Here is a 25,547-nt window from a genome sequence, read left to right as displayed (position 1 = left end):
ACCTAAGCAATATCCTTGTCCACTGCTACTCCAGCCCTGCTCCTAACCCCGTGACTCATGGGTCACATCCCTAGAACAGACCTAAACGCAAGACCTGTCCCATACATCCTCTCACTACGACGTACTCCAGTCCTGTCACAGGCATCTCATATCCCATCAAAGGCAGGGCCACCTGTGAAAGCAGTCATGTGATCAACAAATGTAACTATAATCACAGTGCGACAATCTACATAGGCATGAGTACTAAAATGCTGCCTGTCCAAATGAATGGTCACTGCGATACTACAAACAGTGGCAAGAGACAGCTGGACCACCCAGTTGTTGAGCATTCCACCCAATATGATGTGCTTCACTTTAGTGGCTGTTTCATATTCTGTCCCATCTGGATTCTTCCCACCATCACTGCCTTTATTGAACTGCACAGGTGGGAACTCCCCTTGCAGCATATCCTTCATTCTTGTAACCTCCCCAGTTTCAGCCTTCACTCGTCTGTGTCCTCCATTTGCCTATTGCCTTCCGTGTTCCTGCTCCAGTACCATACATGCCTTCTATCCAGCCAACGGATGTGCATAGGTGTCCCACTCCCCCTCTTCCTGCAGCACAGCCTCCAGATGTTGAAGCTACCATCTGCCCCCCCCCCCCCTCCCCATCATGACCCTGCATACTCCTACTGGCAGCACACTCCCCCCCCCCCTATCTCATGCCCTGCTATCCCTCCTTCTCCTAGCCATGAGGCTCTTCCATATCCCCAATTTCCATATGCCAACTAGGTTGCTGCTCACCTCACACACAGTTGCAGTCAGGGCTTAGTGCCTGGGGACAACAGTGGCCATGTGTGTGATTTGTGGCTGTGTTTTCTATGTTTTCTATAAAGGACATAATCCAGAATATAAATATATCTAGCATTCTTTTCATTTTTCCTATGTGTGTGTCATTGCTTTCTCTATGTGGTGAACATCAGTCTATCCTTTCCATATTGTTGTTCCATACTGAACATTCCTCTGTTTGACTACATAAGTTATTTCGGAAATCAGGTATCAAGAGTTCAGCTTTTATTTAAAATGCAACATTATGAGTCCTTCAACAATCAATCGTTCTTGTGCATAAGTGCTTGCTAAGGTCTTTCTGTGAATCACTTTGAGATGTAAAGTGATAGTATGTGTCTCATTACACATTTAACACAAACTATAAAATGTGTATAGTATAGATAAAACAGACTTCTAGGCTGGTTGTAGTGCATTCTATATGTCAGTGTTTTATTTTAACTATTCCACAGTCCTGTTATGCAGAAAATGAGATAAGTTGTGTGAGCCAACCGGTTGCAACAAGATTTCGTTTTAACCTTTATTTCGACCCCAATATGTGAGTCTTCATCAGAAACCCAACAAATGCAATTAGTAACAGATGATTATATTTATGAGCAAATTGCTCTCATCAAATAAAATACTTGGGAAGAAGATAATATTTAAACCATAAAAAATTACAGACATTGGAACTGACATAAAATTGTTAGTTATCAGGAAAATTATAGCTACATGGCATAGCACACTATACACCACTAAGTGATGCAAGAGGAAACAGGCACTGGAGGTGGCATCAGACTTTATCTTCTTATGAAGTATTTTATATGATGAGAGCATTTTGCTCATACATCATTTCATCTGTTACTTTATGTAATTATTTGGATTTTCTGATGAAGACACCCACAGTCAGTGTCAAAGCCCGGTTAGAGTAGTAAAATCTTGTTGCAATTGGTTGGCTCCATTATACGAATCATAAATTATGTACCAAAACTCTTTAAAAATGGCTAATGTCCTCCTTCCAAGTAAAGCTGTCTGAGATGAAGCAGACCATAAAAGCTTGGCTATCCTTAAATGCCCAAACATCACAAATTAAAATCTAATGGTAATGATCCAGCCTTCATTTTTCTCAGCCTCTACTGTCTTTCTTTTAGTTTGTTGTATCCATTCATTCAGTCTGTGACTCTGTTCTCGGCTCTCTTTTATCCTTAGTACAAAAAGAGTTCAAGAATGTGTTCTTGGTGATTTCTGTCTTAAGAGTATTAGGCCATGGTGCAAGGTTTATTTCTGTACCTAACAATCATATCTTAATGCTGGAGAAAACATCAGAGGCTATAAAGACTCAGATAGCAGTTCAAGAAGTTTAAGGCACCAGAGTGGACTACTGTGTAAATTATAAAAATAGCAAACACAAACATCTGGTGTGACAGCAGAAAGAAATATTTATAAAAAAAGTCCCTTAAAATCATTTATGCAAATTGAACTAAAAAAACATTACAGCTACTATGAATCGCACTCTCTGATAAATCATCTCTAAAACGTTTGTAAAGAATAACCTTATTAGCTTTTAACATCTACAGTGATATGAATAAATAAGTTTGTTTATAATGCTAGGATCAGACCTCAACTCACCTTCAAAACCAAGTGTTGAATAGTATCAAAAATTAGTGATGACTGCTTGGATTTTTGAACTAGCATTTTTATCCATTGGAAAAAGATCTGACATATTACTCAACTCATAATTCTGATATCAAGAGATTGCTGGAATTGATGTGATGTGAGAAGAATATGTATGTAGGAAGACCAGAAGGGGAGGAAGATGACACAAGGTTGCAGAAAGCTTGGAGAGGGAGGGAAATGGCATGTTGTTGTTGCTGCTATTATTGTTATGGTCTTCAGTTCAATGACTGGTTTGGTGCTGTATTTGAAACTACCTATCCTGTACAAGCCTCTTCATCTCTGCATAACTGTTGCAATTATGTACATCCACTTGAACCTGAAGGAACTGAAGTCAATGAAGTCAGGAGTGGTTTTACACACAAACAGTAGGAACAAACTAAAACAAATAAATGAATAACAGGAAAGGAAGAGGAGGCATTGGGTGAAGATCTTATCAAGACTTTTACTGATTGAAAGTATTTCCTCATCAACCTCATCTTGCATCCTTCTTGACTAAACACAAATAATCTGAAATCATAATAATTATCTGTATTAAAAGAATTATAATAACAACATTTAATCAGCTCATTAATTAGACAGACCAAGTGTGATAAACAAATAAAACTAGCAAATTAAAAAAGCAGCAACATCATTAATAAAAAGAATGTCATGAATACAGAATATGGAAAAAAATCAGTGAAAGAGATAAAATCATTAGTGAATGATTTCAGGCGGAATACAGGAAATCAGAAAAAGCCAGAAGTTAGTGAGAAAGCTGTAGGATGCAGAAGAAAAGATGAGGTGCATCCAGAAGAAGAAAATAATGATGGGATAGCAGTAAGATGTGAAAAGGGGGGGGGGGGGGGGGGGGTTAATGACAAAAGGGTGAGGATCTTGAAGGAGGTTTAATAAAATCCCAGTCTCAACAGATGTTTGAGGACAACCCTAAATGCAACAGTGACAGATGAGAGGATCCAGCATGCAAGCTGGTATAATGAACAGCCATTCCACAAGTCACATTCTATAACGCTCTGTATCACAGTATCTGAGACTTTCCAATAGTAATTTATTCTGTAGATTTAGCAATATTTCTTCTTTCACAACTAACTTTCCCCTTAGTACCCTGCTTGTCCCTCCCTCATCATGATTTATCATCCCCTTTTTGTCTCATTCATAGCATTTTCATTTATCAGCTATGATATTCTCAAGCCACAGCAGATTTTATTTTCTCTCTTTAAATAAGAAGTTCAACTTCAAAAATTTCTGTTATTGTCATAATTTACTTTTTTAATGATAATCAGGAATCTGTGTGTCATTATTCGATTAATAACTTAGTATTCAGTATTAAAAATATTGCACCTGATTTAAGGCCCTGCTAATTTACTTTTATCTGCAGTTCCTCTATTAGTTGCAAGAATGAGAGAAATGTCTAAGACAGAAATTGATGAAGGTATTCATTTCATGAAGAGCTTTTCATGAACTGATCAGCCAGAACGATTATGACCACCAACCAACTATCAATATAAACCCATCCAGGCGAGGAATAACCGCTAGTCAGACACACGCATGGTGCATGTAGTAGTGTCAGTGAGTGTGCTGTCTGTGTGTAGAATGGGGAAGGTGTGCAATCTATCTAGTCTGACCAAGGGTAGATTGTGATAAGCTAGAGGCTTGGCATGAGCATTTTGGAAACTTCACAACTTGTCAGGTGTTCAAGGAGTACTGTGGTGAGCGTCTTCAACATGTGGCAACAGGAAGGTGAAACCATGTCCAGAAATCATGGGGCTGGGTGTCCACCCACCCCTCATTACAGGTGTCAGACGTCGTAGGCTGGGCAGACTGGTAAAATAGGACAGGCAGTGAAATGTGGTGGAACTAACATCAGGCTTTAATGCTTGGCAGATTACAGGTTTGTCTGAACACACAGTGCACCACCAAACGCTCCTAACAATGGGCCTCTGCGGCTGGCGATCGTGCATGTGCCAGTGTTAACACCACGATATCAGCAGCTATGGCTGGAATGGGCACATGACCATCAGCACTGGAGGTTGCTGCACTGGCAGAACATTGCATGGTCTGATGAATCCCAATATCTTCTTCGTCATGCCGATGGGAGGGTGCAAAACCGTCGTCTTCCAGGGGAACAGCTCCTTGACACCTGAGATCCAGGATGGAGACAAGCTAGCGGCAACTCCATTATGCTCTAGGAAACATTCATGTGGGCATCCACGGATCCAGTGGAGCTGATGCAAGGCACCACGAAGGCCAAGGAGTGTTGTATACTGGTTGCAGACCACATACACCCCTTCATGATGATCATGTTTCTCGACGGCAGGGGCATTTGTCAACAAGAAAATGCACCATGTCAGAAGGCCAGAAGTGTGACGGATTGGTTTGAGGAACACAGTGGTGAGTTCCAATTGATGTGCTGACCCCCCAACTCACCAGATCTGAACCCGATTGAACACATATGTGATGTGATTGAATGTGGCATCAGAGTCGTCACTCCCCTCCCCAGAATTTAAGGAATTAGGTGACTTGTGTGCACAGATGTGATGCCAACTCCTTCCAGGGACCTACCAAGGCCTCAGTGCTTCCATGCCGAGGTGTGTTGCCACTGTTATCCATGCCAGAAGTGGACGTTCCAGCTATTAGGCAGGTGGTCATAATGTTCAGCTGATCAGTGTGTTTATAAAGAGTGTCCTGGAACTCCTGTTACACTTATGATTTAATTATGATCCTTAGAGGCAGTTTCGTAACCATTAAATACTGGAAAAGTCTTCCATTATTGGTGAAAGGCTAACTGGTTTTTATAGAGGCAATATTAAAATTACAGTAGGAATGCAGTCTTCTGTTCTGTTTATACATGCTTATCTTTGACACCATGTGTCATCAGTACTTTCTTAGTATTTTCACTTGTTTGTGTGTCAAAACCAAGTGTGCTTTTCACTTCAATCAGTTATCACCTACATTACTTGCTCTGTGTGCAAGCATTGTCAAATGTCCATATCACTGACACAGATGGTGGCAGCTAGTCAGTGGAAGTATGTATCATTTAGGCTCCATGGTACAGAGTGCCAACATACTGCTTCTGCACATGGACATGAGAAACAGTACCTGTTCTTCTCAACCTCCAAGATGGATTTAATTAATCTTGTTTACATTGTAAAGTAATTTATTTAGGGAGTGACATCAACATTGACACAACATGGGCTTATAGGCTCCATAGCTGTGAAAATGTCATGGTGGCCATGATGTTGTCAGCATTTTGCCTTGAGCTTCCTTACTATGGATTTTTGCACTGTATATGACACATGCTAACCCATTGGAACCACATTTATGTGCTCAGGCTAAGTTAGTTTCAATATTGCTTAGTAACAACACACTTCCTGGAAGGTGCAAACTGCCTTGAAGAAGTTTTTCAATGCTGTTAAATGAATTTTATCAGTGTATGTTATAACAAAATCGAATTTTGATGGTCTGTGTCTTTCCATGGAGGGGGGACAGGGGGAGGGGGGCCATACACCCATTTCCCAAAAATACTGTGACCTCACCATTACTTTTATACAATGTATTGATGAGCTCTGACTGCATCAAAATATGAGGACGTGTTGGAAAGCAGGGCCTTAGAATTTTTTATGTGATAACTCTTATTGCTTTTTAAATAAACCAAGCATTATTAACATTTTGCATATTTATTCTTCATGTCTACATATTTATTTCTCTATGTAGTCACCTTGGTGATGAAGATATTTCCCACAATAAGAGACCAATTTCTTGATACCGTCACTGTAGAATGTTTGAATTTGTTGATGGAACAACAACCTCATCTCTGCTTGCACCACTTCATCACTATCAAAGTGAAATCCTTGAAGGTATTCTCTAAGTTTCAGAAATGGATGAAAATCCAATGGGGCCACATTGGAACTGTATGGAAGATTACCAATGGCAGGGAGCCCAAGGCATCAAAATATTGCATATTTCACAGCACTAGCATGTGGCCTGGCATTGTCACACTGAAGGAGAGGTTGCACCATGTGTGGATGAACTCTTTGAATTCGGAGCTTGATTACAGCATGCTGTTTCCATGTAATGACATAGTTATGGTACACACCACCATGCTACCATTCAGAGCCCTTTTCCGGCAGAGGGCTGCAAATAGTAGACATGAAGAATAAAGATGCAGAATGATTATAACATTTATTTTATCTAAAAAGCTTTAAGAAATTACACATAAAAAATTCAGTGGCATTATTTTTCAACACATCCTTGTATTTGAGTAATAATATGCTTCCCACAGTGTGGAAAAAATTTGGAAGACATCATTTTTCCATCTGGGAGTATATTAATATTATTATACCTTGTAGTTTGAAGATTAGGTAGAACTCAGTGAGTTATGCACTTTAAACTTTGACTGAAGCACCATGTAACAATCATGGGTCACAATGGAGCTTTAGCTACATAGAAAATCACTCTAGCAACAATAACAATACCATAGTGTGATGAAAACATGTAGGCTACTGCCACTTGTTCATGAAGCTCTAATGGGTTATCTACGTTAAACACAAAGGTAGGCCCAACAGCCTATTAGTTTTTTAGCTTTGCCTTTTAGACTTGTGCCATGTGTGTACTTCAGTGATATCATGTTGAAAATCTGTATTTTCTGTTTCTATCATGTTCTCTTTTCTGAGTATAGTATTCTCTATACTCACATAAGACATGCCACCTATTTCTTTTTCCCCTGTCAACTTGGGTCTGCAAAAGAGGTAGGGAAGAAACTAAATTTTTTATGACCACATCATTTCACTGATAAAGAACAACCATTCATTTACTGTAAAGCAAATACTACCAGCCTGGAAGACATACTAGTCAGTTTTCAGCTTTACGATGATGTTTAATGAATTTAATGCTAACAGGAAAACAAGCTGGGAGACATCTGCTTCTCTCTACGGTATGTGCCAACAGCAGGCAAGCTCACAGTTGTCATCTTAGAAGCAAAGAACCTGAAGAAGATGGACGTGGGAGGACTTTCAGGTTACAATTATAGCTTTCCTATTAAAAAAAATTGTAGTACTTTTGTAAAATGTTTTCTTTGACTGTTGGTTGCAGCAATAAATTTATGCATTTTTGTTTTTTCCTTCTTCATTGATTTTACATATAAGTTTTCAGGCAGAGAGAATTAAAAAAAGCGTTACTTACACAAGTAACCTTTACAGTTTCAACTATTGCAATGCCAGATGATCACTTTCCTTGACATAGACATACACTGTGTTGACAAAATCCGTGAAATATGTCAAGAGGTGACATTTTTACAGAGGTAAATTAAATGATACAATTACCACTTTGTCTTAAGTATCAAGTAGCCTTTCAGCTTGTCTGCGTTTCTACATATCAGTCATGACTACAGAAATGACTGCTGCCATTGCAGCCTATGGAGATTTTGCGATTTTAACCACGTAGGCCTTAATCCTTGGCAAGATATATCCCACCAGTGATGTAGTGAATTCTTATTTAGGTTTTTATAAGAAGGCAAAAATATGACTCTGAATGTAGAAAGTTTTTGTTAAATCAAAGCTTTCTACAGCAAGAGTGGTGTTTCTCTGCCTTCTTATAAAAATGTGTAGGTTTCGCTGTGGTTGCCTGCAACTCAAAATAATATGTACAGATTAATTTATGCATTCACAAACATTATCCTATAAATTTGATGGAGCACTACATAATTTGATGACTCAAGTCCACTGTCAGATTCATTTCCTAGAATAATGGTAATGAATGGTAACTGACGTCATTAAAGAAAAAAAAACATCCATTCATTTTTGTAAAAAAACACGCCACTGAAAATGTTGGCTCCAGATGCCCCTAAAGATGTTTAGTTGTGAAATGAAGCCTTTCTGATACAAATAATTTTATGCATTCAGTATGGGACTTATGATTTATGCAAAATGAAATTCTGATTTATCACTGAACATCAGCTTAATGTCAAAATTGTACTTTTCATCATATTATTGAATTTCTCAAACTTGTTTCTGACAAAGAGGAAGTTGTTTGGAGGAAAGAACTTTTGTTAACTTGCCGGAACTTCAGCAGTTTTTACTGTACATATGAAGAGCTGCTGTTTTCATGGCTTTGCTTGCTAATACCACCATCAGCAGCAGCAGTAACAAGTAACATGAACAAGATGTATTCTCCAGAGTATATGAAATTTATATCTTCAGCTTTTTGTGTCTGCCCTCTCCGTTTGCTCAAGTATTTGTACTTGTGCACCATACTGATATCATGTAGTTGCAGTTAAGTAAGATGGTAAGATAGCTTTTGTTTCATCTTCTTTTCTTCATTTTCTACAAAGCCGGCTGTTAAATATGTCAGGAGGATATACTGGAATTTAATCTGTGTGATCTTGATTCTGCATTCTTATTGGACTGTCACAGTGCAATATTCTGCTTCATCTTACAATGTGGATGTGATAAATTTCGTAAGTCAGAACAGTGAGTTTCCTATAAAAGCTTATTTTACTAGTTCCACATAAGTATCTTAATTGTATCATTTTAATATGGTTGCCTGTGATTTTATCAACATGTAAATGAAAAATATTTGAACAAGGTGATTACTTTTGTTCAAGAACAGAAAACTGTTCCTTGTTATCTAGTGTAGGGTATTTGACATTTATTCTTTTGCGCTGTACACACACAGCCATTACATTAACACTGGTTTTCTTATTTCCAGCATCACCTGTGAGTCTCACTACAGTCTTTGACAATGGGTGTATGTTTTCTGATTAGCTGGGCTGTTTTAAATCAAATGTGCTTTAATAGGACTGGAGAAAATGACTCACCCCAGGTTTAATTAACCACAATCCTTCCCACCCCTCCTGAGAAGTGGTATTACACCACCCAACCAATATCGTTGTCTACCCCTATGCTACACCCACTCCCAACCCTCCACCACATTGGTAACATATCGCTTCAGAAGACTTAGGTGCAAGATCTGTGTGATCTACCTGCCCAGCACATCCTACTCCAGTCTCTTCCTAGGCTTATCCTATCCCATCACAGGCAGGGTCACCTGCAAAAGCAGCCATGAAATATACCAGCTGTGTTGTTACAATTTCTGCACAGCATTATGTGTGGGCACAACTATTAACCATCTATTCACCTGAATCAATGGTCACTCTCTGTCTATGGCTTGAGCAATGTTGATCACTTAGTGACAGAAAACACTGCTGAGAGCACATACTCAGTTTCAGTGGTTGCTTAAAAACCTGTGCTGTATGAATCCATCTCCCCAGCACCAAGTTTTCTGAACTGATTAGTTGGAATTTGCTCTTGCAACATGTTCTTTTTCAGGTTTCCTTGTTTATAACATATTCTTCATTCTCATAATCCTCCTGGCCTTAATTCCTGTTAATAGCCCTGCCCCATGCCCACCTCCATCCTGCATAAAGACCTTAAATTCAATCACCCTGCACCTATTACATCATCCTCACAGTCTCCCCCTCCTCTGCTGTAATGCTTTACCAGTCCAGCCCTCTGCATTATTATCTTTGTGTGCTGCACAAACTCACTGGTACCCAGGCCTGTGTGTTCCTTTTTATCCCATACACCTGCTTCCTCTCCCTCCCACATTCCTAACCCATACACCTCATGCCTCCTGAGAAAGGACTTGTCCAAAAACTAGACAGTTTTTAATGTTGTTTGTGTGCATGTTAACAATTCAGTGCATCTACTATTCAGTGATTTTTAATCATATTTATGTCTGTCACTCTGTGAGAATACTGCCATTCATAATGTTTCAAGATCTTTGTCAACCAAAAGGCTTGCAATTTTACAAATTATAAAACTGAATACTGCCTTTGTAAAGTTTCAAGAACTTTTTCAACTACAAGACTTGTAATTTTACAAACTATAAAACTGTGGTTATTACTTTTATTGGGTGAAAGTGGGTTATTCCAAGTGAGTTGTGTGTGATGTTTTCTTTGATTCACTTAGAAGTGTAACTAGTTTTAACTAATGTGTATGTTTCATGTTAAAGACAAATGAAATTAATATTATTTCTGACTGCAAAAATGGACTTGTCATAAATATGTCCATTATTCCCCAAAATAACTTCAAACACATGGTAAACAGAGTTATATGTCAACATGCTTGTTTTTATAGTTATGAGTACAATTGTTTCGTTTTACAGACCCATATGTAAAGATAGCACTGATGCAGAATGGAAAACGCCTCAAGAAAAAGAAGACAAGTATCAAGAAGTGTACATTAAACCCTTACTATAATGAATCATTTACTTTTGAGGTGCCATTTGAACAAATTCAGGTTTGTACATACTTTTTACACTAATGAATTTCAGTTTTAAATGACTCATGAAAAATTGTAGCAAATATGCAGTAACACCTAATAATTATTATTTCATTTGTGCACCGATTTATGATTTTCATTTTTGTTTACTATGTATGTGAGTTACAAACCACTGAGAAAAGCTGTTATTGAAAATTGACCATTCACTTGTTTATTAATACCCACTGCATCTTGTGTGTGATAATGTGTAACTACTATCTTTGAGCAATTTCTTCACAGCTGTTACTCAACACCATAGATTGTAAGTGGAAGTTTATGGATTCATATAGTATTACCCAAGGAAAATGTTCATTCCCAAAAAGCTAATGAAAGTAAATGTTAAAATTTGAAATTGCAGTAATGAGATGTGTTAAGCAAGGTATTTAACCCTTTCGTGGACCGTAGTGGATATACTCCACACTAAAAGTATTTCTTTACAGCTTTTGAGGGAATATGTGTTTGCACTTCTGTACACTCCTGGCATCTAGTGGCACTCCACTGCACTAACATTGTAGCAAATATGCAGTAGCACCTAATAATTATTATTTCATTTGTGCACAGCTTTATATTTTCATTTTTGTTTACTATATATGTGAGTTACAAACCACTGTTGTGAAATATAGTCCTCAGGACTGTGGGAAGTATATATCCCAGCATATAATGGTGTTTTAATGGTTACTGGGAAGTATGGTTAATACCAAAATAGTTTCTGGAAGAGGCTTGGCGAGTATACTTACCACAAAATTGATCTGTCACCACCAACTTCGGGGTATCCCAAAGCTTTTGCGGTAAGTCCTACAACCTCTGTCTATGCCTGACATCGTGTGATACTACACTGCACCATGTGTATGAAAACTGCTACAACATCCAATTTCTGTTTGTCATGGGACCACTACTGTTGTCAGAGCACATTGCTTTGCTTCTGCAGTGTACATTATTGTGACCTGCATCAGATCATACCTTTATTGCATGATAAAGTTTCAAGGATTCTTTTCACATTGTGTTAAGTAAACTTTAATATCAGTGACAACTATTTTTTTAAATAAGTTAAAAGAAAAAATTAAATAAAAACCGAAAACACTGTTCATTATTTTTTACATGTAATGGCATCACCTAACAGCTCACAAAAGGGAAGTGGGAAATCCATTTACACCATAGTTTCAATCCTTCACAAAGTTGCTGTGGTGATATATGTACCACCATAGTTTTTGGTCCTAAATCACAAAATTAAAGTTATCAAAAAATAAATATAGTCAGTTGATCACAATTCTAATAGGACAGCAAAAAAATTATCTTCACTAAGTTGCTACAAAAAATGCGCCTGCAAAAGGGTTAATCAGCTTAATCTAATGCAGCATTTCTAGTTGTCCAGGTTATTTTTTTGTTGGTGTACACGTATGTATGTGTGTGTGGGTGGATATGCATTTCCTTTTTTTCACCCGTGATAGAGACTCCTCTTATTGCTAAACACTCATAATATGTGTTGAACCTCCGCATCCATGTCATGTAATTATCAGTATTATAGTATTTATTCACTCTCCATTGCCTGTATAGCTTATCCCAGTTAAGATAAGTGGTCACTGTAGCTCTATCACTGTATATCTTTCTCCATCTTTTGTTCCCCCAATTGGACTTCAAAAGGCAAAATTCCCTAATACTGCAGATAGAACCACTTAAATGTAGTAAATTGTGACCCTACCTATCTGAAATACCATTTCAGTTGCACATGCCTCTAAGTGCCACACTGCACAGTCTTTCTGAATGTCAAAGGCTTTTCGAATACTTGATTTTACAAAAATTCCCTAAAAATATGTGAGAGCATTGAAACAAACAGGCTCATTGTTAACTGTTGCTCTTAGAATATTCTGAGCCTGTAAATTACCTTGATTGCTATAATGATTGAAGGGGAATAAGTTCTGAGTGTGCAGTCATTATGTCTTCTTCTTGCATATTTGCTATATTCTGTGATTAGTAAACAACTCCCTGCTAAAATTGCTTACACTTATAACACAAAATGCTTGCAAGTCTTTGTTAATTTATTGTTCGTTTGTGAGGTAGCTTCATTTGCATATGACCATAGATCAAATCATGTCTCTTTGAAATGTTCACAACAAATACCTTGGAGTGATGAAGTGCCAAAAATTTCTCCTTGCATATTTGCATAAATCATAACCTTCATTGCACACTACACCATCTATTAGGTTCACATAATCATTTTTTGTGCTTTTAAGATCACAGCCTACTAACATTTTTTGAACTTAAGTACCAGGATTCATGATTCCACACACCTCAAGAGTGTTAAAAAACTGTTTTCTACAATGTTTGCCATATATCTTCCATGATTCTGCAAGAATATGTCCATGTTTTGTGACAGTTTTTATGTATAATTAGAATGCTTATCATCTCCAGAGCTTACACTTATTATTGCTGAAACTTTAGGCTTTGATACATCAAACATAACTCTTTTTGACACTTTCAACAATGGACTTTCCAGAAAAAAGTGTGTGCCAAAGCAGATATCTATGGGTGTACATGCACATCTTTACAACATCCCCTTACTGTTATTGGGATCGTTGGAAGAGCCATCCATGACAAAACTTTTCTGTGTGGTGTGCAAGATAAATGACATGAGGGAAATGCCCTCAGACTTCAGGTAGAATGTAATAATTTCAGATCCAAGGAAGGCAGGTGCTGACAGATGTGGATACTACAAAACCATCAGTTTAATATTTCTTCATTGCAAAATAATGGCAAGAGTTATTTGCAGAATAATGTAAACACTGGTAGAAGCTGACCTTGGGGAAGATCAGTTTGCATTCCAGAGTAATTTAGGAATACACAAGGCAATGCTCACCTTACAAGTTATCTTGCAAGATATGTTGAAGCAAGGCAAACCTGTGTTCATTAGATTTGTAGATTTAGAGAAAACTTTGACAGTGTTGATTGGACAGTGCTCTTCAAAACTGAATGTAGTAGGGATAAAATGCAGGGAGTGACATTAGTTACAAGTTGTGTAGAAACTAGACTGCAGTTGGAAGAGTCAAAGCACATGAAGAAGAAGCAGTAGCTAATAAGGGAGTGAGTCAAAGCCTATCCCCAGTGTTATACATTGTGCAAGCAGTAAAGGAAACCAAGAGAAATTTGGACTGGGAATTAAAAGTTCAGGGAGAAGAAATGAAAACTTTGAGGTTTGCCAATGACATTGTAATTCTGTCAGAGATGGCAAAGGTCATGAAGTCTTGAAAGAACAGTTTAACAGAAGGATAGTATCATGGAAAAAGGTTATAAAGTAAAATCAACAAAAGTAAAACAGGTAATGGAATGTAGTTGAACTAAATCAGGCAATTCTGAATTAAATTAGAAGATGAAGAAAGAAAGTGTTAATGGAATATAGTTGAGTTAAAACAGGTGATTATGAGGAAAGTAGATTAGGAAATGAGGCACTACAATTAGTAGATGAATTTCACTATTTGAGCAGCAAAATAACAGATAATAGGTGGAGTAGGGGGTATGTAAAATGAAGACTGACAAAAGCAAGAAAATTATTTCTGTAAAAGAGGAATTAGTTAACAACTAATAGAAATGTTAAGTCTTAGTACACTGTATTGAAGGTATTTGCATGGGATATAGCCTTTAATTAGTGTGAAACTTGGACAATAAGTAGTTCAGATGGGAAGAAAAGCTTTTGAAATGTGATGGTACAGAAGAATGCTGAAGAGTAGATGGGTAGAGCAAATAATTGAAATGAAATGAGCGTTTGGCGTCATTGGCCGGGAGGCCCCTTACAGGGCAGGTCTGGCCATCTTGGTGCAGGTCTTATTACATTTGATGCCACATTGGGCGACCTGCATGCTGGATGGGGATGAAATGATGATGAAGACAACACAACACACAGTCTCTGACTGGAGAAAATCCCCAACCCAGCCAGCAATCAAACCTAGGCCCCTTAGGATGGCAGTCCATCATACTGACCATTCAGCTATCAGGCAGACAGCAAATAGTTAATGAAGAGGCACTGAATCAAAGAAAACTGGAGGCACAATTTCACTAAGAAGGCAGTGGTTGATAGGACACATCCTGTAGCATCAAGGAATCATAAAATTTCAAGTGGAAGGAAGACAGTATTATACTGAAAACTCTCTGAGTCATTGTTTGGCTCGTATTATCATCAGCACTTATCTCTCGGTCTTCTGGTCTTATTGTTCCCTGTTGGTTTTGGTACATATTGTGTATTGCCCATTTTTTCCCTTCTAGCTTATATCTGTATTTATGAGGATTTCAAACATTTTGCCCAATTAAAATCATCATTTTCTAGGTTGACAAATCCTATGAGGGTGCCTTGATTTTTTTCTAAGTCCTACCTCTGTTATCAGGAGCAACATCAGACCTGCCTCTCTGGTGCCTTTATCTTTCCTAAAGCTGAACTGATCATCATCTAACAGATCATCAATTTTCTTTCCCATTCTCCAGTATGTTATACATGTCAGCAACTTGGATGCATGGCCTGCTCAACTGATTGTGCAATAATTCTCGCATTTATCTGCCCTACTTATGTTTGGGATTGCGTAGACAATATTTTTCCAAAAGTATGTTGGTATCTCTGCTGTCTCAAAGATTCTACATACTAGTACCAACTTGAACAGTTGTCTGGTTGCCACTTCCCAAGTGATTTTAGAAATTCCAAAGGAATGTATCTATCCTTTCTGCCTTATTCAATCACAAGTCTTCCAAAGATCTGTTAAACTCTGATTATACTAGTAGAGCTGCATTTTCTAAATCGACTTACACTTCTTCTGTCACATCAGGAGACAGTTTCTCCCCTTGGTAGAGTCCTTCCTGGTATTCCTTCTAACTATCCGCTCTCTCCTTTTCCTTAACAGTGGAATTAATTTTGCACTCTTCATTATGATGCCTTTGCTTTGAATGTCACCAAAGGCTGTTTTGACTGTTCTGTATCCTGAAACTCACCTTCTGACAATCATTTCCTTCTCGATTTTCACATTTTTTCTCTAGGCATTGCATTTTAGCTTCTCTCCACTTTCTATGTATTTCACTCCCACGTCACTTATATTGCTGCATTCTTGTTTTTTGCTGAACAGTTCTGTACTTTCTTCTTTCACTGTACAGTTAAATAAAAATAAATATCATGTGACTAGGGCCCCCGTCGGGTAGGCCGTTCGCCGGGTGTAAGTCTTTCGATTTGATGCCACTTCAGTGACTTGCGCATTGCTGGGGATGAATTGATGATGATTAGGACAACACAACACCCAGTCCCTGAGTGGAGAAAATGTCCGACCCAGCCGGGAATTGAACCCTGGCCCTTAGGATTGACATTCTGTCACACTGACCACTCAGCTACGTTGAGCGAACACTGTACAGTTGAAGAGTTTCTTTTGTTAGTAAAGTCTTTTTGCAGTTATCTCTTGTACCTATAGTCGTCTGCCCAATGTCAGTAATTGCCCTTTTTACAGATGTTCATCCTTTTTCAAGTGAACTGCTTCTGTCATAGTCAGTATTATGGTATCTGCAATCTCAGAGAACTTCAAGTGCAAACCATCATCCCTTAGTATTTAATATTTCACTTCTTGACACATTGGGTCTTTCTAACGATTTTCTTAAACCTCAATGTACTCTTCATGATTACTACTTTGTGATCTGAGCTGATATTTACTCCTGGGTATGCCTTACAATCCAGCATCTGATATTGGAATCTCTTTCTCACCATGATTTAATCCTATCTTCCCAGGTCTCCAGGCCTTTCCCTAGTATACTTCCTTCTCTTATGAGATTTTTGAACAGTGTGTTTCTTATTACCAGCAAATATTTACTGTAGAATTGAAAAGTGTTTCTCCTCTCTCATTCCTGCAACTGAACCTGTGTTTCCCACTAACTCTGAGTTCCATTTTTTATTAGATTTTCATCCCTATTTACATACTGAGTTATAAGAATGAAAACAATTTTCGACAAAATAATTTAATTGGATGGATAAAAAATCTACTCACCAAGCGGTGGCAGAACACATACTTAGAAGAAGATTTTAATTAGGCAAGCTTGCAGAGCCAGTGGCTGCTCCTTTGGGCAGAAGGGTTGAAGGGGAAGGAAGAGGGATGAAGGAAAAGGACTGGAGAAGACTAGGGAAAGGGGTAGATTTTGAGAAAGTTACACAGAACCAAAGGTCAGTGGATACTTACCATATGGGATGAGAAGGGAAGACTGATTGTTGGGGACTGCATTAGATGAGATTGAAATCTCATCTGATGCAGTCCCCAATAACGATTCTTTCCTTCTCATCCCGTCCGATAAGTGTCCCCTGACTTGCGGATCTGGGTGACTTTCCCGAAATCTACCCCTTTTCCTAGACCTCTCTAGTCCTTTTCCTTCACCCCTCTTCCATCCACTTCAGTCCTTCTGCCTGAAGAAGGAACCACTGGCTCTAAAAGCTTGTCTAATTGAAACTTTCTTTTATGTGTGCGTTCTGTCACCACTTGGCGAGTAGATTTTTTATCTGTCCAATTAAATTACGTACTGAGTTAACCATTCAGTATCCTCATATACTCTGTTTATCTCTTCATGTTCTACTTGCGTCATCACTGTGTATATGGAAGTTATCTGTGATGGTGTTGGCTTGCTTTTGATTTTGAAAAGGCAAGACCGCTTTAGCTGTAAGTCCTTTATTCATAGGCATTGCCATTTTCATTGTATTTTAGCTGCATCATCAGATGCAATAAAATCAAGTCATGTTCGTATTAAAAAAGAGAATGGGATGACCCATTGTTCATAATCAGCAAATTTTCTGCAAGTAGCAGATGTCAAAAAAGAAAATCACATAGAATGTTCCTGTGATACTATGAGTTCTCTTTTTTTATGTGAATGTGACTTGATTTAATTTCACCTGCTGATGCTGCTAAAATGCTGCAAAACTGATTGCGTCTATTCATTTAGGACTTGCAGCTAAAGCGGTCTTATCTTTCCAAAATATTACATAAAAGCTGTGGCTGCCCTGACTTCAAAGTTTGCTGTGAACTCGCTTTTCAACCTGCTTCATACTCATAAGCAATAAAGCTCACGTCACACAGTGTTCTGCTGCTACTGATATTACCCCATATATATCTACCAGAAACCTGTATTATCTACTTTCCATTTCATTTCACTGACTCCAATATATTTAGATTGAGCCTCAGTATCTTCCTTTTCTGATTTTCTACTTTTCCTAACCCATTCACACTTCCTGACATTCTACAGTCCAACTCGTAGAGGATTACCTACCATTTTGCTGGTATTTCAATCATTTTACATGGCCACCTTCACCTTGGCAGTAAACTCCTGAAGATCTGAATATAGTTTTTATGTTAATTATTTTCCATGCTACATTTCATTTGTTGCTGGATTCAAGACTGAAATTACCATTAGTTCTTTCTTAGCATCACTTTGTCTTTTCTGTACACCTCTTCCCATCTGCCATAAGGATGTTACAGTAGTTATTCTTGTAGAATTTATCATAATACACCCTTAAAATAATTTGTAATTACTACAGGTAAAGTGTATGTCAATTGATAACATTTTTCTTCTGTTTCTTGGCACATAAACAATTTGGTTCTGCTTTGAGTGAGCAATATTCATGAAAGCTATTTCAGTATTATGTAGGCTATAATGAGATGCTTGAGTAAATAAGTTATTTTGCATTACTTTGGATACCAATTTTGACTCACAAATCTATAGTTCTGTGTTGTGACATTTATTATATTTATTATGTTTCTGTCATTTAGCTCTCTACTGTGGGTAGATAACTACACTGTTTGTAGTAGCTCACCTGTATTCCTATTTTTGTATTCATGATTAAAACTACTCCTTCATTACCCCTACTTGGTTTCATGTTGATGATCCTGTACTCAGCTTACCACAAGTTTGTTCTCTCTGCTACCACACTTCACTAATTCCCTCTATATCTAACCTATTCATTTCTCTTTTTTTAAATTCTCTAACTTACCTATCTGATGAAGGAATGTAACTATTTTCAACCATCCCTTAGAAAGCCAGGTTTATTTATCTTGATAACAGCATCCTTTTGAGTAGCCCCCTCCCAGGGATCCGAATCCACCACAGTATTACAAGTTCACATGTCCATCAGCTCTCCAGGTGATGAATGTATGATTAGATAAAAGAAAGTATTTGTATTGTTAAGGGACACAATGAAGGACTCAGATTAACTAGTAAAAAAAGAAACAGATGGAGAAACAGTAGAACATGAACCAGAGGAATGGAAAGAAAGGAAAAGTCAGTCACTTGGCAGTATTTTGCATGGGCACAGTCAAATCATTACTAATATTTGGGTTAAGAATCATTGAAGATGGTTATATGTGTGGAAGAGAACTGGAGACTCTGGATGGTTTCACATAAATTATGTAATTCGTGTACAGAAATTTATAAACCAGATTTTAAATGGCAAAATCCTTCCAGGTACAAATGTGGATACTGATCATATTTTATTTATGAATGTTAAAACTGCATAGACTACAGAAAGGTAGGTAATTAGGGAGCTGTAACTTGCATCAGTTGAAAGAATCATTGGCTGTCAAGAGTTTTAAATGCAGCATTAGGTAACAATTGACTTAAAGAGGGGAAAGGAATACAATGTAAGATCAGTGGATAGTTCAGATAGATAAAGTGTTGAAAGGCACAAGGGAACAAGTAAGCAAAAAGATAGAGCCCAGTAGGAATCCTTGCGTACACAGAATATATTTATTGAATTTAAAGTATGACAGAAGAAAATATTAAAAATGTTGCAATTGAAACAGGCAAATAGAAGCACAATGTCTAAAAAATTAGATTGACGGAAAGTGTGTAACAGTAAATCAAAAATGGCCACAAGAGAAGTGTAGAGCTGTTGAACCATGCATAATAATGAGAAAGATAGACACTGCCTATAGCAAACTTAAAGAAATCTTTAAAGAGAAGAGAAGCATCTGTGTAAATATCAAGAGATCAGATGGCAAGCCATTAGGCTACTAAGGAAAGAAGAAGGCTTTCAGTAATTAATATATAAAAAGTACCATATGAAGGAAACAAACTTGAAGACAGTATTAAGGAAAGAGAAGAGGAAATATATGAAGATGATTAACTTCTTCTAATACGGGCCCAGAGCATCAATAAATTGTTTAAATAACATCATTTTCAGTTTTATCTAAAACTGTTTTCAATGCACTATTGCATTTTTCATTGTGCACTGTTGTGAAGCATAAGATTTAATGCCATATCATGGCATGGAGATAGGTTAAAAATAACATTCTTGTAGGTCTGTGTCAGTCCCTGTGGTAATAGAATGAAAGACTGTTATCAATGACATAAGTAAAATTGTGTCATTTACATCCAGGATGGACGCCATAGAAATAACAATGGCACATAATCTGAAACTGCAATAGCGCAAATGAAAAAATTACAACTAAAAGCAAAAATAATGTCATTTAAAGATGAAGGTGGGGAATTACGTGTTACCCCGTCACCGGCTACATGTGGGAACACGTGGGTCGGCCTTCAGACATGCACAGCAAGGAAAGAAAGAGAAAGGGAGGAACAAGGAAAAGGAGAAGAATCCTCAAACACTACCACGGAGAAGAAGGTAAAGAGAAGAATCAAGGAAAAGAGAAGGACAAAGTAAGAACAGAGACTTTCCAGTACAGAGATAGAAGAAGAGAAACCACGTCTTACAGTCACAAGCATCCATCTCCGAACATAGGCATGAAGCATACTCCCACAGAGAGGGAGAAGGGGAAGGGAAGGGGAGGGGGAAGGATCGGGGACAGGGAAGGATGTGGAAAAGGAAGATATGCAGCCTGGAAAGGAAAGAGAGCTGCACTAGCTCGGGATCCCGTGCTCGCCACGCACGTATCCACAGGAGTTGTGGACCCCCTGGAGGGTGTCTCAACAGTGGAGATGTACACTCCATTGAAGAAAAAGAATGTTTTTGATGTTTCTTGGCACAAAACATGTGAAGGATGAAGTAATTGCTTGGTGTGTCTCTCTCTCTCTCTCTCTCTCTCTCTCTCTCTCTCTCTCTCTCTATATATATATATATATATATATATATATATATATATATATATATATATATATATATAAAGATGAGGTGACTTATCGAACAAAAGCGCTGGCAGGTTGATAGACACACAAACAAACACAAACATACACACAAAATTCAAGCTTTCGCAACAAACTGTTGCCTCATCAGGAAAGAGGGAAGGAGAGGGGAAGACGAAAGGAAGTGGGTTTTAAAGGAGAGGGTGAGGAGTCATTCCAATCCCGGGAGCGGAAAGACTTACCTTAGGGGGAAAAAAGGACAGGTATACACTCGCACACACTACATATCCATCCACACATACAGACACAAGCAGACATATTTAAAGACCTTTAAATATGTCTGCTTGTGTCTGTATGTGTGGATGGATATGTGCGTGTGTGCGAGTGTATACCTGTCCTTTTTTCCTCCTTTTTTCCCCTAAGATAAGTCTTTCCGCTCCCGGGATTGGAATGACTCCTTACCCTCTCCCTTAAAACCCACTTCCTTTCGTCTTCCCCTCTCCTTCCCTCTTTCCTGATGAGGCAACAGTTTGTTGCGAAAGCTTGAATTTTGTGTGTATGTTTGTGTTTGTTTGTGTGTCTATCGACCTGCCAGCGCTTTTGTTCGGTAAGTCACCTCATCTTTGTTTTTATATATAATTTTTCCCACATATATATATATATATAAAACAAAGATGATGTGACTTACCAAATGAACGTGCTGGCACGTCGATAGACACCCAAACAAACACAAACATACACACAAAATTCAAGCTTTCGCAACAAACTGTTGCCTCATCAGGAAAGAGGGAAGGAGAGGGAAGGAGAGGGAAGGACGAAAGGATGTTGGTTTTATGGGAGAGGGTAAGGAGTCATTCCAATCCCGGGAGCGGAAAGACTTACCTTAGGGAGAAAAAAGGACGGGTATACACTCACACACACACACACATCCATCCACACATATACAGACACAAGCAGACATATTTAAAGACAAAGAGTTTGGGCAGAGATGTCAGTCGAGGTGGAAGTGCAGAGGCAAAGATGTTGTTGAATGACAGGTGAGGTATGAATGGCGGCAACTTGAAATTAGCGGAGATTGAGGCCTGGTGGATAACGGGAAAAGAGGATATATTGAAGAGCAAGTTCCCATCTCCGGAGTTCGGATAGGTTGGTGTTAGTGGGAAGTATCCAGATTACCCGGACGGTGTAACACTGTGCCAAAATGTGCTGGCCGTGCACCAAGGCATGTTTAGCCACAGGGTGATCCTCATTACCAACAAACACTGTCTGCCTGTGTCCATTCATGCGAATGGACAGTTTGTTGCTGGTCATTCCCACATAGAATGCGTCATAGTGTAGGCAGGTCTGTTGGCAAATCACATGGGTGCTTTCACATGTGGCTCTGCCTTTGATCGTGTACACCTTCCGGGTTACAGGACTGGAGTAGGTGGTGGTGGGAGGGTGCATGGGACAGGTTTTACACCGGGGGGCGGTTACAAGGGTAGGAGCCAGAGGGTGGGTAATGTGGTTTGGGGATTTCATAGGGATGAACTAAGAGGTTACGAAGGTTAGGTGGACAGTGGAAAGACACTCTTGGTGGAGTGGGGAGGATTTCATGAAGGATGGATCTCATTTCAGGGCAGGATTTGAGGAAGTCGTATCCCTGCTGGAGAGCCACATTCAGAGTCTGATCCAGTCCCGGAAAGTATCCTGTCACAAGTGGGGCCCTTTTGTGTTTCTTCTGTGTGAGGTTCTGGGTTTGAGAGGATGAGGAAGTGGCTCTGGTTATTTGCTTCTGTACCAGGTCAGGAGGGTAGTTGCAGGATGCGAAAGCTGTTGTCAGGTTGTTGGTGTAATGGTTCAGGGATTCCGGACTGGAGCAGATTCGTATGCCACGAAGACCTAGGCTGTAGGGAAGGGACTGTTTGATGTGAAATGGGTGGCAGCTGTCATAATGAAGGTACTGTTGCTTGTTGGTGGGTTTGATGTGGACGGACATGTGAAGCTGGCCGTTGGACAGGTGGAGGTCAACATCAAGGAAAGTGGCATGGGATTTGGAGTAGGACCAGGTGAATCTGATGGAACCAAAGGAGTTGAGGTTGGAGAGGAAAATCTGGATTTCTTCATCACTGTGAGTCCAGATCATGAAGATGTCATCAATAAATATGTACCAAACTTTGGGTTGGCAGGCTTGGGTAACCAAGAAGGCTTCCTCTAAGCGACCCATGAATAGGTTGGCATACGAGGGGGCCATCCTGGTACCCATGGCTGTTCCCTTTAATTGTTGGTATGTCTGGCCTTCAAAAGTGAAGAAGTTGTGGGTCAGGATGAAACTGGCTAAGGTAATGAGGAAAGAGGTTTTTGGTAGGGTGGCTGGTGATCGGCGTGAAAGGAAGTGCTCCATCGCAGCGAAACCCTGGACGTGCGGGATATTTGTGTATAAGGAAGTGGCATCAATGGTTACAAGGATCACTTTGCTACGAAGAAAAATGATCCTAATCCTACTCCTAATGATCCAACTCCCCAAGACACTATCCAAATTGAACCCTGGGAATGACCAGCAACAAACTGTCCATTCGCATGAATGGACACAGGCAGACAGTGTTTGTTGGTAATGAGGATCACCCTGTGGCTAAACATGCCTTGGTGCACGGCCAGCACATCTTGGCACAGTGTTATACTGTCCAGGTCATCTGGATACTTCCCACTAACACCAACCTATCCGAACTCCGGAGATGGGAACTTGCTCTTCAATATATCCTCTCTTCCCGTTATCCACCAGGCCTCAATCTCCGCTAATTTCAAGTTGCCGCCATTCATACCTCACCTGTCATTCAACAACATCTTTGCCTCTGCACTTCCACCTCGACTGACATCTCTGCCCAAACTCTTTGTCTTTAAATATGTCTGCTTGTGTCTGTATATGTGTGGATGGATATGTGTGTGTGTGCGAGTGTATACCCGTCCTTTTTTCTGCCTAAGGTAAGTCTTGTGTGTATGTTTGTGTTTGTTTGGGTGTCTATTGACGTGCCAGCACTTTCGTTTGGTAAGTCACATCATCTTTGTTTTTAGATATATTTTTACCATGTGAAATGTTTCCCTCTATTAATTATTTATATATATATATATATATATATATATATATATATATATATATATATATATATATATATATATATATATATATAAAAAAAACCAAAGATGATGTGACTTACCAAACGAAAGTGCTGGCATGTCGATAGACACACAAACATACAAACAAAAGTCAAGCTTTCGCAACCAACGGTTGCTTCATCAGGAAAGAGGGAAGGAGAGGGAAAGACGAAAGGATGTGGGTTTTAAGGGAGAGGGTAAGGAGTCATTCCAATCCCGGGAGCGGAAAGACTTACCTTAGGGCAGGCTGTTTCAACCAAGCTCCAGGGAGCCGGAGCGCTCACTGCGGCAGCTTGGAGCCTGCGTGGAGGGGGAAAGCGAACTCACTGCCCCCTGGCCGCATGCAGCCGTAATAATCCGTGCTCAATGACAGCTATGACTAGCCGCGGGAGCTCTGTACCTCTATTGGAGGATACCTTTCTATTCATTGAGAGGGATGGTCGACCGCAGTGTTTTGTATGTCATAAAGTATTTAATTCTGCGAAGAGGTACAATATACAGAATTAAATACAGTCAGGTAGAAGGCGTTGCACGCAGAGAACTGGTAGCCAGGCTTAAGAACTACATACCAGTAGACGTATGTTTAAAAACGGATTCGTAATACGGAGGGTATCAAAACATGCAACATAGATCGTGTTCTGTAATGCACCAAGAGGCACTGTGTGCTGAAACAGTAGAGCTAGGTGGCGTAATGAAAGATGTCGTGAACTGTGTGAATTTTGTGCGTCGTCAAAGGATTCCTGAAAGATGTGGAAGCGGAGTATGGGGATATATCTTACCACAGTACAGTTCGTTGGCTGAGTCGGGGAAAAGTTCTTGATGTTTTCTTTGCCATTAGTGATGAAATAGCCATTTTCTCGAAATGAAAGGGGAAGAAATGCGTTGTCTGAAAGATATAAAATGGATATCAGACCTGGCGTTCCTAGCTGACATAACTATGCATCTGAATAATTTAAATCTGTCATTGCAGGGCAAAGGGCAGCTAATCGTTGACATGCTCGACCAGATCAAAGTGTTCATGGAAAAGTTACATTTATTTGAGAGACAGATGAGTAATGGACATCTAACGTTCTTCAATCATCTTGCTTCTGTAAAACTACCTGATGGTACTACTTTCGGCGATTACCAAGCAAAGTTAAAGCAGCTCATCACATCGTTTGAAACATGATTCCGAGACCTCACTAGTTTGGAAATGGAACTTAAGGTATTCAGCACTCCTTTTTCAGTTTCCACCGATGTCATCGTCGCTTCAATTGGAGATTATTGATTTGCAAAATTCAACTTTGTTGAAAGAGAGGTACTACATCACATTGTATTTGTCATGATGGTAGTGTTCATTACAGAAAAAACATTTCCCAAACTTGATAACAATGCCGCTCAGATCATGTGCATGTTTGGATTTCCGTTTTGATGTGAGCAGCTTTTCTGAGCAATGAAAACAGTTATAAAGTAAGGAACGATCGCTTCTTCAGGATGCAACAATGAAGGCCATCCTCCGCATTAACGCTGCGAACACTTTGATGCCTGATATTTCCGATCTTGCAAT

General features: G+C 39.0%; 1 protein-coding gene across 4 annotated transcripts in view; it reads left to right on the top strand.

Moving 5' to 3' along the window:
* The window catches only part of LOC124619553 (synaptotagmin 1-like), a 473,464-nt gene that overhangs the window by 403,186 nt on the left and 44,731 nt on the right, over window positions 1-25,547 (top strand). For 3 of the 4 annotated variants that reach the window (XM_047146029.1, XM_047146031.1, XM_047146028.1), the window contains exons 8-9: window positions 7,376-7,493; window positions 10,641-10,774. In XM_047146029.1, coding sequence (XP_047001985.1) covers window positions 7,376-7,493; window positions 10,641-10,774 — 252 coding nt within the window. The remainder of the gene's footprint in view (window positions 1-7,375; window positions 7,494-10,640; window positions 10,775-25,547) is intronic. The other variant, XM_047146030.1, reaches the window with a different exon arrangement.

Source organism: Schistocerca americana, chromosome 6 (assembly GCF_021461395.2).
Source record: "Schistocerca americana isolate TAMUIC-IGC-003095 chromosome 6, iqSchAmer2.1, whole genome shotgun sequence".
Lineage (NCBI taxonomy): Eukaryota > Metazoa > Arthropoda > Insecta > Orthoptera > Acrididae > Schistocerca > Schistocerca americana.
The sequence above is the reverse complement of the archived record's forward strand: the minus strand, read 5'-3'. Positions and strand labels throughout refer to the sequence as shown.